Raw genomic sequence first — 14096 nt, forward strand, 5'->3', positions numbered from 1 at the left:
TGTTCCGAGTGCATACACAAATAATAGAGGACATTTGTAATCATGAAATATTATTCTGATCATACACTAAAATGTTGCAAAACGTTTTGTTTTTATTTAGTCACTGATAAATGTTAGATTGAATCAGACTCCTGAACATATACTGAAAAACACTATGATCAAGGACTTGGGTCAACAAATTCAAATTTACATTACAAGCTTTTAGAAGAGCATCACATTCTCCCAAATCCTTCTCATGCTATTTTACTGGGTCGTTGTTAATTATTAAGAATTTAATCTCGCTTGTAACAAACCTTTGCATTGGCCTAAACAATTTTGTTATCAGCCCATAACATAAAAAAATGACGTCGCCGTTTGTAAAGTCGCTTTTGATTGGCTGATACAGCGGCGTAATCATTTCTAAGAGAAAAAAGTCCATCAATAAAAGTTGATTTCTAAAGGGATTGTGTATAGTAGACCAAATTATAAGGATTAACTTGAATACATTTTTATGTTATGGAGCTATAACACAAAAAATCGGAGCGTACTCTAAATAAACCTCGAAAAATCCCTAAATGAAAGCAGAATACTAACTAGAATGCAGAAAATGCGGTGTATTAGTGGGTAATCTGAAACAAATGAAAATCGTAAGAAATATTTCATATAGTCCTACCTGTTTGTTGCGTGTTCCAAAGATATAAAGCCCTCTGTCGTGTGTATTCCGAATTTGCTTCTATGCTGGCTAAGTGTTCAGTTTACAGACAATTACACTGTTTTATCACATTTTGTTTTCGAAATCGTCACGTGATATCGGCAGGCGTCAATTACAGGCCTCAGAGATAAGTCTGGAACTGTCTAAAACACAGACGATACATATTATAGTCGCATTGTTCCAAATTTCATCCGCAAAGTGAAATGTTGTTTCATTAACATGATATTAAAAAGGAAAATGAGGGAATCAAAAGAGCACTGCAAAAATGTATTTATATATGCTTGTTAGATTGGTCAAAAATATAGAAAAAATGTTTCAATCCTATGACAGAGGTAAATGGTTACAGCATGCCTAGTACATGTTATTGTAGAAATCCAGAGCTTGTTTGGATTGTAATTTTATATAAACAACCTTTGATAAAGTACGTGTCTGAGAAGCCGACGTTCAAGGCTAAATATTGTGAAACATGGCTCAAAGGTCAGGCCAAGTGTCTCATCCCAAAGGTGACACCAATATGTATATACGTACATATATATGAATACATCGTAGAAAAAAGATTAAATAAAAATAGAGGGTATACTTAACATGAGGCGTGACAAAATTATCAGCTTCAGAAATGTTAAGGTGAAATGTTAGGAAAAGAAAACTTGTAGGCGACCACTATCTTGTAAGACGGACAATCGTCACGTCTCTTGAAAGAACCAAATGGCATTCTGTGACACAGGAACCTCGACCAACTTAAATTTGCAAGCTTCACATACTTTTTTAAGTAGTTCTTGCTATAGTTAACTAGTATTGCAATCAACCTTTCACGGTTTGCAGATGTATGTTGACTGTTAACAGTTAGGATTACTGCATCAGACGGCAATTTAGTCTCAAACGAAATAATGCAATTTATGAAAAATAAAAGATACGATCTTTTAATTGTTTCAATTATGACACTAATTTCCTCATCCTATGTTATCTCTAGTGAAAATCATGTAATCTGATTGATCGAGACAAATTGTTCATTTAACACTGACACAATCGCTTTAGCATTGAGTCAATGGAAGGGGATGCTTCCCAACGCCCTAGCAACGAGTGACAGTCTGTGTGACAATGCAAAATAGTGACAGCGCAAAGAAGCTGCGTGTCCGGTTCATTTCAGCCTCCATTTTGACTTTCGGTATAATAAAATATATATATTGTTTTTACCATCAGAGGGTGACGCTAGGTGCTGTCACACTCTGATTAATGTAGTATTTATAAACTTTTAAATCAACCCCCAAGATAGCGGAGTTTCTATGGAACAGCCTCACTTCAAGGGAAGATTTTATTAATATATTTCTATTTTATCTAGTATTTAATATCTTTCCATTGTATCTAGTATTTAATATATTTCCATTCAACACCTCATAAATATCTATAGTCTATACTTTAGACAGTTCCAGAAGCTATCTTTAAAATTGAAACTTACTCTAGACGAAGCGGTTTAACATATAACCTCATGTAGATAAAACCTATTTACCAGTAAACGGAGAGGCTACATAGGTTAGAGGTCCTTCGGAACACGCTCACTAGATGTTTTGTTTTTCGGAATACCCTCACTAGAAATGTTTGTCATTTCAAACGGAATAACCAGCAAACCAACAGGTAAGCATGGATTTTGTTTTAAGTTAAATAACATATATATTAGCTTAACTTTGGGTTCTCTTACATTCAACACATTTCTATTTATTCTACTACAGTTAAACAGCTTGTCAGAAATAATAATATATTATTTCTTTCAGTATGCAGACATTTCATATCTTCATATTTGTATTCGTTCTAAATTAAGTTAAATATGTCTTCTAATTCATTGTGAAAAATAAAAGATATCTCCTATTTATATTTCAGCATAACAATCGTATATATACATAATGTTATATATCAAAATGTTATATTCCAAACTTCAATTGCTTAAAAAATATATTGTTTACGTTATTTTGCATTTCTGTATTTACATGATCAACAGCTTTAAACACATGTATCTATGTTTTGTCTGTCTATCATACACGTTTCAATACCGCACTTGAGCTCACCAAGACAACTACTAAATAGTATCGAAAAACAAACCTAAACATTTATTTATTTCTGGCAATATATGTGGATAGGACATTTACAATGTTGTAATAACTTTTGCCCAAACGTTTGCTACATTTCTGGCGATAGAATTTGTTTTAATCAAAACCTATACCGTATTTTAACAGACATAATACAAATATAGGAAGATGTAAGCTTACAATTCTAATGACTCTGTTAGGAGATGGAGTTAAAACTAATGATCTATTTACAAATGAAGGATAAAGATGAATGAACTGTTTTAAAAGTGATATTTAAATAGTACACATATAATTATTGTATAGTTATTTCTTTTTCTTTTTTAAGCTTCGTACTGAACATTACATTTATGAAATGTTATATATTCATACATCTATGACAATACGTCTTTGCCTACATATATTTGTTCTGTCTGCCGTGTGTTAGGATATATTTTTTTTGCATTCGATATATCCGTATGACGTGTAACACATATTGAGTTGTCAGTATTCCTGTAACTAAATTCGAATGAACTTTTCAGAAATTTCTTTCTTTTATATTATGCTTTATATTAAGTATTGCCGTTCGCTTTGCATTCATCTTAGACTTTCTTTATTTTTCTGTTGCATGGTGTCTGACGTAAATGTTGTTCATTTATACGTGGCCCGAGTTCCTCTGGCTCTGACAGCTGACTTAGACATTTTGACAGAAATCTATCTGTCAAAATGTCTAAGTCTAGTGGCATGGCTAGAGGAAACTCGGGCTGATTTATTCACTAATGGTAGGAAGTAATAATGCATTATGAGAAAGACATTATTTCATCTTTTTTTTCTTTTTTCTTTATCGCCTACTGTGTAACTGTCGTTTTTTGTCGATAAAACAAAGGGCTGTTTTTCTCTTTTCAACAGGTAAGCAATGCATTTACCTCTAATATTCATTTCCGCCATTTTGTTGGCGGTTACACTTGTTAACGGCGACAAGGAGAAATATTCAAATTACTATGCGAACCGGAAACAACAGAATCTCAAGAGGGTGTCATTACTCGAGCCGGAGAGACCCCCACCTACTACTGACGAGGAAGACGAGAGTCCCGGATGTATATTGAAGGTTGAGTGTAAAAGTAGAAAAGGTGAACCCGGATTTCCCGGAATACCTGGTGAGGACGGTATAAGGGGATTAACGGGTTTCCAAGGACTTGCTGGAATGAAGGGTGGTCCTGGTGATTCGGGTACGTTCTGAGGATACACAATGTAGTAATGCATTTTAATGACAATGACACTCGTTTAGGAGATAAATACATTTCAGTGTCAGATAATTCCGTTAACTTACATTAGCCACGTAATACATGTATGCTAAGGTATCCTGACGTAAGATGTGTGATTGGACATGTTTGACTTGCATTTCAATTTAGTGGTATCCGTTCTATAAAAGGTGGGGTCCATTTTTTGCCCACGCAGCGATTTTTTCATATTTTGCAACAACGTTGCCAGACTGCAGACAGTATTAAAAACTTGGCCAAATCACCTCCCTAGAGTCTGATTTGGCAAAATTTGAGATCCTCAAAGTACTTCTGCTCAGGACATGAAGTTATAATTACTCAAGAGCCTGCAAAATCACAAATTTAATCTAAAGCTGATATCTCCCCCTTATGATGCTGCTGCTAAGAGGTAGATGATCATTTTGATACCAACTATTTACCTTTTAACTAGAAGAATCTATAATGCCAATACTGGGTTCTTTGTCAAAACTGGAGTCCCGATTGAGCTAAAAGATCACTCGACATAACTTCACACTCTTCGTGTTATGCTTTATAGTGACAGTCTACCAATTGTTATTGCTAATAAATTATGTTACATATACATATTCTTTGTATGGTAACCATTTTTTTCAATTCTTAAACCGGCAAATTTTTCATTTCCGAAACTTATAAAATATAAAAAGAACCATCGCTGAGTGGGCCGACCATTTAGGATTTTAAACATTGGAGTGGACCCTACCTTTGATACAGTTTTAAACACTTTTCATCTGCCTACCTGTGTTTGTTGCTTATAAGCTCAATTAATTGTTTAAAATGAAATGAAAACAATTCACGGAAAAATGCAAGACAAAATAAATATCCTGTTGTATTTCTTAACGTAGGACAATTGTTCAAACGAGTTTAAGGTCATAGGAGTGTATTGATTACGGAAGTAGGAAGTACATCCCTAGTTTAAAATTTACCTGAAAGGTCAACTCTAATTGAAATGAAGAACACGCTCATAAACCGAAAATGATAGACGCGCGTGCTGAAACAGATCATAGTGCTTATTCCGTCTTTGCGCATTGCAGAGTTATCTTCTCTTGGGAGCAGGTATTGATTGTTACGTCATTGGTTTGTGTGAGAAAATGACGTCGTTTTCTCAAAAATTGATGACGTTCCTCTCACAAACAAGTGACGTAACAATCAATACCTGCTCCAAAGAGAAGATAACTCTGCAATACGCAAAGACGGAATAACGAGTTGGGGGCTGGTAAGTCTCCATTGCATTCACTATTGTGAATATCAATCAAAAATAGTGATCTTGATAATCAAGATATTGATTGTTTGATAATGGAATATGGGCTAAAATATTAATTATATGCTTGTTGACGACAGATCTGAATTGAATTTGAACGAAATCAATTGATGTACATAATAAACACGCATGAAGGATTTATCATTAGCTCACCTGGCCCAAATGGCCAAGTGAGCTTATGCCATGGCGCAGCGTCCGGCGTCCGTCGTCAGTCAACTTTTTCCTTTAAAACTCCACTAGTCCTTAACGGCTCGGAGTATTTTGACCAAATGTGGTCTGGAGCATCATTGGCCAAAGTATTCTCAGTTTTGTATAAACGGAGGGTATGGCCCCCCTTGGGGCAGAGGGGCGGGGCCAAATCGGGGGAAAATAGATAAATCTTTAAAAATCTTCTTCTTCTCAACCAATAGAAGGATTTTGACCAAATTTGTTCTAGAGCCTCAAGTTTGTATACACGGATGGTATGGCCCCTCTGGAGGGAAGGGGGGGGGAGATGTACATGTGACCCTTCTGTGTGCAGAGGGGCGGGGCCCAATAGGGGAAATAGAGGAAAAATTATCTCCTACTATACAAGTTAGGGGATTTAAACCAAATGTGGTCTGAAGCATGCTTAGGGACAAAATAATCAGTTTTGTATAAACTGAGGTGTGTGGACTCCCTTCTTTGGGGCAGATGGGTGGGGCCATTAGGGGAAATAGAGGAAAACATTAAAGATCCTTCTCTTTTTGTACCGATGAAGGGATTTTAACGAAACTTGTTCTAGAGCATCTTTGGGCAAAGGGAAGTTAAATGGAGGATGTGCCCCCCCCCCCCCCCCCCCCCCAGGGGGCAGATGAGCGGGACCCAACAGGGGAAATAGAGAAAAATAGTTTCCTTTCCGTACAAATGAAGGGATTTAAACCAAATGTGGTCTGAGGCGTGCGTAGGAGGAAAAAACTCAATTTGTTTAATTTGTATAAAAAGGTGCATGTGAGGCCCAATAGGGGCCCAGGTGGTCCAGACCAATCCCTGGAGGCTATATCTTGCAACTTTGTTTCTTGTACTCCTTTGATAGACCTGTATGGTAATCAGCAGGTTTTAAATTGAAAATAAAATACCAGGTGAGCTATTAAGGCCCCTGGGCCTCTTGTTTTTTAATACAATGAAACAGTCCTCCCTTGCCCAACTGTTTGCATCATCTCACACTTATCTCGAGAGAACATAGTTTATTTGGAGCGCCGAATAGATGCAAAAGTCAATGTAACATGAATGTCAACTATTTGTCTGGAATAAATATCATTCGGTGATAGTTGATAAGGAGGCACGATAGTCTAGTAGTAGGACGCCCGCGGGCTCGTGACCGAAGGGTTAGGGGTTAGAGTCACGTCACGACACGGCACTGGGTTGTATCTTTGAGCAATACTTTACTCCGCATGTTCCAGTCTACTAAGCTGTAAATGAGTACGTGGTTGGACATTGGAGTTAGATTGTTATATGTTAGCTGTGAGCGCCGAAATGGCAGCACCGACTGTGTGCTCCCAAGGGAGTTGAGAAAGATATTGGCTGGTTGCAAAGGCCCTATAACAACAGATGATAATTTGTGAACCGCTTTGAGACGACCTACGAACTAGGTTGTGATAAAGCGGAATATAAGAACCTCGAAGTATTAGTATTATAACACTGACTTCCGTCAGTGAGATGAAACCCGTAAGGGCGGATTCATGTAGGCGCGAACCCGTCATCCATCCATCCATCCATTAGTATTATCATTAATAATGAAAACATGTTCTAGTTACAATCAGTTGACATATACGCGATATATGAATCGCTATGATATATAGTCAAAATTTAAAACAATTGATGGGTCAGACTTCCCTATGTAATGTATCTGTTCTGTTGAAGGAGGGTCTGGATCTCCCGTGGCATTTTTCGCAGCTCTAGACAAGAACAAGGGACCGCTGATTGACCAGGTGTTGCCGTATAAGCGCGTGGTCGTCAACCACGGATCAGCCTATGACCCCGTCACCGGGAAGTTCACAGCGCCATCTAGCGGTGTGTACGTCTTCAACATGGTGGTAGCGGCCCAAAAAGGAGAAAAGGTAAACTGTGACGTCACTATTCTTAATGATCTGGTAAATTGTTGAATGAAGATGTCATCATTCAGGGGACTACACACTGATACAAAAGTAAATTCAACAATAAATACGGCATTCTGCAGCGTTGTATTACATGTGAAAAATAAAAATAAAAGAAATACGAAGAAGCGAGCACCTATTTTAAAATGTTGTCTGACGATGCAGAACGGCAAACACTACAAAATATTGTTCTGCGCGAGATGGCCACCTCGGCATTATACCAGTGGTAGAAAAGGCTAATGTAGTGAAAATATGATTATAAAATGTTCCGAAATATATAACATTACAGGGTTAAATTGTCAACACATCTGCATATTATTTTACAGATAACTAACGTGCAAAGACATTCTACTTTCGCTCTTGTTACCACTTGTCCGGTTTAAGTCGGTACGGGATCCGGAGTTAACCCACACTTTGTTTACACATTCAATATTTCGTTTTCGTTTGTTTGCAAAAAGCACGCACCATACATTTGTTACATTACATTACCAATCTCTGTTATTGAATACATCTTTCAGTGTAACAACTTATCAAAGGCTCTTTTTATTTATACCGCTATATAACGACCACGTTCCTTTATCACGCCGGTACATGTATTTTGTTTGACAAGTGTTGACAGTATTACGAGATACAGTACTCTAAGGGCAGGACTTGTAGCCGCCATCACGATCTCATTGGAAATCTTTTATTTTTCCTAGTGTGGTGTTACATGTAGTACCGATGTTTCTGATTGTTAGTGTGTCATGTTACTTGATTCTGGCTCATATAGCACAACCGGTGAAATGATAATTTGTGACGTGTCCATGACTATTACGGTGGGTACTCTGTTACCTTCATCAGACAAAGGACCGGTAAAGCGAAAGTACACCAGTGTTAAACTTGTACAAGTTGGCAAAATAGCGTGTACATTATTGTACATGTATACGCTTTACCGGTCATTTGTCTAATCAAAGCATCAAGGTACAGATGTATAGCAAAGCTGATGGGACACATTTGTATAACAATTTTAAATAAATTCCGTTTTGATATATTTGTGCTAAGGGAGACAACTCTTCATATAAAAAAGAATGCTCCATATATTTGAAAGAAACAAAGTTTGTAACGAGCTTTTCGTGAAATAATTATAAACTTATGATATATTACAACTGACACAGTTTATCTCCCTTTACATTCCAGGCTGCCGTCAAGCTATTTAAGACCGTTGACGGCGTTGACAACTGGGTGGTCACAGTTTTGGCGGAGAGTCTTCCGAGCTGGGGCACGTCATCAAATACTGTGTACATCTCTCTTACCCAAGGACAGCAAGTCTACCTGATTGCTAGTGGGGACCTGACTTCGTATTACTACGCTAGCATGTACACAACTTTCAGTGGACATTTGGTAACACCTGCTGAATAGACAACATTTAAACTGTACACATATTGAGATACAACTTGACAATTACAAACCGATGATGTTGGTTAATAAATAATTAATAAATAGTATTACTATTCTGAAATAAAGAAGTAAAGGAATTATTTGTTATCGAGCATTTTTGCCAGGTAACCATTTGCAATATAAAACATGCAAGCTATTCCTATGTGAAAGGGTCCAGGTAAGCCTGCTGCCTTTCTGGCGCCCTTTGTGTCTTCTTTATGATTAAATACTTGCCGAACGGAAATATGAAAGTGTGCTGATCTACAATATGACTGTTATGTTATTATTATTAGCACACAAGAGTTTTACACAATTGTATTATTTGTTTTTAAACTAAGAAACAAATTGGCATATTATAGTACAAAAACGATCACACACATCCTTACAGACTTAAATGTAGTTTGATGATTTAAAGACATAAACGTCTCTGCATGTTGGGCGTAAGAATTGTACCTGCTGCCCCCATTGCATGATCGTAAGAGGCGACTAAATTTGGAATCTTATCTTTTCTCTTCTTTCTAAACAATTTTCTTCTTCCTAATGTCTCCCTTGACAATGCCTCACTTTTGGCCTTTAGTTGAGCGTTTGCCCCTGTGAGGAAAGCTTTGGGTTCTGTCCCCTGGCCGAGACATACCAGACTCTGTAAAAATGGTAGCTTCTACTCCTGCTTAACGCTCGGCAATTTAGGAGTAGGACGACTGGTTCGCCCGTTGTCAGTATAATGTAACCGGTGGGGCGTCCTCCTGGGTGTCTTCGGCAGTATGATTCAGTGAGGTAGCACTATAAAGTCGGCATCAGTTCCGCGCTATCACAAGGAGACAAACACGGACATATCGCAGCCTCCCAAAACACACACGCATACACTACACGCATGCATCTTGCACACAGGGGAGGCCGTCCTTAAATGGCCATAGCTGTTGATAGGACGTTTAACAATTCTAAACCAAACCAAACAAAATAAAGACATATATATAACCCACATAACACATGTTAGTTTGCATTTCAGTAATCACATAGTTTATATTTTGATGGAGATAATGACATTGATTGGAGTAGACGAATGCTCAGTGTAGTTGATAACATAACGTTTGAAAAAGTCATGCCATCAATAGGAATTCACTGTAACTGTACGTATTATTAAACATATAGTGACGTCATATGAAATAGTTTATTCTTAGTCAAATAAAGTAAATTTTGTAGATAAAAAATATATTGAATATACACCGATCTGAGAGTTATGTCAGAATCAATGACACCAGGACTGATCGGTGATTCTAGGGACCAAAACAGTGGGAATTCAAATTGTTTTAAAAACCCTCGGAAAGTTATACCTCTCAATATTTTCAGGGACTGGTTAATTCAAAATAAATTAATTAGTTAAGCAGGTTTATTATGAACGGTGTCATTACTAAAAAGAGATAAATGTGACCATCAAGGTTACGGCAAACATCGGGGACTAAACAACTCACCAAAAGAATCTGCCACCGTGAAAGATGAACGTAACAATCTCATAGTGAGAATAGGGATAGTAACAATGGCACCCAACAGCGAATACAGAACCAACCACAGCGATATTTATAACACACAACTTTATATAATATTTCCAATGAGATCATGCTGGTAACAATAACACCTGGCAATAATCTCCATCATATGTCCTGAGAACCAGTGTGTTACGCTTACCTGTCAGCATTCCACATTTATCACGGAAATCAAGATTTTTGGAAGAAGCCTGCGAATATAGAATCAACTGCGATATTCAAACATCGAAGATCGGAGAAGCACGGATGTCACTAACAAGAAAGGGAAATATAGACCTCGTCACTCACATCAAATAATTTGCTAGTTATCTATTTGTATTGGTAATGTTATTAGTAAACATAGGGGTACGCGGTGGGTGTAGAAGAGCCGTTAGTGTCCTCTGTTTCAAGTCCAAGAGGTTGTATACGATCGACGAGATAAAAGACGCAACATCGATTTACATGTTCTGGCAAGATACATTGGATAACTTGGCAAACATATTAAAGTCAAGGTTATTAAACTTAAAATACTGAAAGCTATCTAAAGTCAAGATTATTAAACTTAAAATACCGAAAGCTATCTGAACCATCTGTTAGTACAATGAGGCGTCGCTAATTAATGGTTGGCTAGCTTTAACCAGTGGTTAATAGAAAATTAAAGTTGTTTCCACTAAAAACAGTGGTTTTCAATGCAAAATGAATCCTCAAAACACATCAATCCCATCAACAATTTGTTATAGTAGTGAAAAGATATCACATGTTATTGATTTTGTTGTATTCAAATCTTAAAATTTCCCCTAAACTCGGGTTAACTCTAAGCAGTCTTTCAGCAACCGGGCCCATGTGATTGATAAGTTGATAACACGTTCATATAACATCTGCGCCTTTTATTTTTATTGTGAGTCTTATAGGTTTCTTTCACAAATTGCTACAGATAACAAAAAAAAAAATGATTATATGCAATGCCTTGATGAATCATTCGCAAATATACGACATAATACACAATTAAAAGAGTCCCATCTTGCCAATTCGCTCACACACGCACACACAATCATTTCCGCTTCATATACAGTGTAATTAAACACACATTTTGAGCATGTGTATTGCTTGTGACGGTAAACTGGTTAGAGCAGACGACATATTAAGTGCTTAACATATCTGGGTTCATCGCGAGAGGGCAACATGCATCACTATAGAAAGTGTCACTAACTCTTTTACATAGATATAAGGACAAATGTAAATGAACGTAGCACACGCAGGTGACTACACCTTTAAGATTGGTAATAAATACAGTATGCAAAAATGAATAAATGATACGCGTCCTGCAAACCAACAAACTCGGGTCTCCTAAAATCTTTATTGGACGATGTTTAAGTCAACCCTATAAAACTGGTTGCACGCTTTTACATACTAAATTTGACGACTGTTTCGAATTCATTTACTTAAATGACCACTCTAGCTGCCTGGCAGGTAGGGTAGGTACGTTACTTTAAAATTATTATCTTGTTCGGAAATATTTAAAACTATTCCCTAGATACAAGACCTGTTTCTCAAGTGTGTGTTTTTTATTGCAGAAACGTTTGATTTCAAAATCTTTAATAAGATATTATTTTTCAAATTGAATGTATATTGCTACAATAACTTTGGATAGATCTGGTTTCAGTATATGGTAATGAAAAAGCAAATCTGATTGAAGAAACAGCTACACCATCGACATCATGCTGTTTCTGTGTGTGACATGAAGGTCGTTACTTTTGATTACACTCATTTCTGTGCCTTGACGTTTTGTTGTCACTACCCGAGTTGTCGTTGTGAGGACGTGACACTACTTGTGGTGTTGTTGTCACTACCCGAGTTGTCGATGTGAGGACGTGACACTACTTGTGGTGTTGTTGTCACTACCCGAGTTGTCGTTGTGAGGACTTGACACTACTTGTGGTGTTGTTGTCACTACCCGAGTTGTCGATGTGAGGACGTGACGCTACTTGGATTCGGCTGAATTAACATGGCGGGTGTCATCGATGAAGCAGACGACGCCTACCATTACCTTAGATGTGTGAATGTTAACTTTCATTTTGTAGGATAATTTTCTTGGTGGTCAAACCCGAGCAAAGCGTTGGGTTAACTTTCAGATTTAACATTTTAAAGAATATGTTTGCCAATTCAATTTCAAAGGCATACATGTACATGTTATTTTGATGATTTTTTTCTGAAATGGATATATATGTTAAGCATAGATTATTATCATTATTATTATTATTAAATGCTTAACGGCCCATCAACACAAGAAAGGTCATTAGGGCCAACAAATGATAAAAAACAATGCAAAATAAAAGCATTAAATTTACATGAAGGTAAAAAGACAAATGTCAATTTGAATATTGAAAGTGGCCATGATGACTCAAAATTTATTGAAAAGACAAACAGTTTTCAAATAGCCTAATATTGAAGACAGTTATGTTTTCGAAAAGAGATTGAAGACATGTAATGTTATTATACAAATCTTCTCTAATAAGAAGAGTTTTTCTGTAAATGGTTCCTGACACGCTATGTGATCTCTCCCTACTTTGATGCTACGTCTATGCAAATTAGAGATATTCTTTTCACCATTCCACGTAAGTGAACTAGTCAACGCATTCAGAATTTGTGATATTTTCTTAATTTTTTTTTTCTGTTTGTCACCTTTCTTTGTTTAACTACGGCTCCTTGGTAGTATTATCGATTTATATACTTTCTACACTTAATAATATATGCGCCATATCTCTTAAGATGTCATTCCGAACCCATCTCAACGACAGGGAGCACCGTTTTCTTCTCATTCAAAAATATAACCAAGCATTATGGTAAATAAACTGTTTGCCATGACAGTGATGTTTGCTGTAATCAAAGGTAAGTCCATGTATGTTACATACAGATGACAGATGACTGATTAAGTTACTAATATCCAAATATGTTTAGCAATGCGTAATTGTCACATAACTTTGATACGGCTGTAGTTTAGTAATATGCCAATATACGAAAAAAGAAATACCAGACAGATAAATGTGCTTTAATAAATAGAAATATAATTATTACATTTGGCTAATGAGATAATGAATTTCAATTACATGATTAAACTGATATAATTCGAACTGAGATAAATATTAAAAGTGACACGTGTCACACAGTGACGGAATATTTTGTTTTATTATAAATCAGTCTATTCACTGCATACGATGCCGCATATACATTGTGCTTCTGTTAGATACAGGCGAAGGCACGGTAAAATAAATGTTGGTCTTCACTCCTCATAAAATATTTGTGAGCACATTTTGCAAGATACAAGAAGAAGAAAGTAGAGCTACGTTAAGGAGCCATGTCAAAACAGTGCAGAGTTACCAAAGATGACGAGGTTAAAACATTAAATTCTAAATGCAACATTTTTTTCTTCTTCTTCTTCTTCTTCTTCTTCTTCTTCTTCTTCTTCTTCTTCTTCTTCTTCTTCTTCTTCTTCTCGTTTTCTTCTTTTTCTTCGTCTTCTTCTTCTTCTGCCGTGAACATATCCGACCATTTTGTAGTTGTTATTTGTTCATAATTGAAAATTACATTAGCTCTGCATCCTTCCATTGCAATACATTGAAAAGGCAATTGCTCTTATGAGACTATAACAACATATTCTATTATAATGTCATCAATCACTATTGTGACGTCATCAATTTCATTGATGTCAAGACTTTATTTGCTGTTCAAAAAACTGTTCGAA

At 36.5% G+C, this 14096-nt stretch overlaps 1 protein-coding gene across 1 annotated transcript; it reads left to right on the forward strand.

Moving 5' to 3' along the window:
- The first annotated feature begins 3664 nt into the window (after positions 1 to 3664).
- Positions 3665 to 8816, forward strand: LOC110447410 (complement C1q-like protein 4). Its single transcript, XM_021493073.1, has 3 exons — positions 3665 to 3977; positions 7186 to 7382; positions 8595 to 8816. The coding sequence occupies exons 1-3, from the start codon at positions 3665 to 3667 to the stop codon at positions 8814 to 8816; spliced, it is 732 nt and encodes a 243-aa protein (XP_021348748.1).
- Positions 8817 to 14096: the final 5280 nt, after the last annotated feature.

This window comes from Mizuhopecten yessoensis, unplaced genomic scaffold (assembly GCF_002113885.1).
Source record: "Mizuhopecten yessoensis strain PY_sf001 unplaced genomic scaffold, ASM211388v2 scaffold3345, whole genome shotgun sequence".
NCBI classification, from domain to species: Eukaryota; Metazoa; Mollusca; class Bivalvia; order Pectinida; family Pectinidae; genus Mizuhopecten; species Mizuhopecten yessoensis.

Excerpts from the sequence above, each read along its gene's own strand:
- LOC110447410 (XM_021493073.1), top strand. The coding sequence starts at position 3,665 with ATGCATTTACCTCTAATATTCATTTCCGCCATTTTGTTGGCGGTTACA. Across the intron at positions 3,978-7,185 it reads GGGTGGTCCTGGTGATTCGG|GAGGGTCTGGATCTCCCGTG; the intron begins GTACGTTCTGAG and ends GTTCTGTTGAAG. Across the intron at positions 7,383-8,594 it reads CGGCCCAAAAAGGAGAAAAG|GCTGCCGTCAAGCTATTTAA; the intron begins GTAAACTGTGAC and ends TTTACATTCCAG.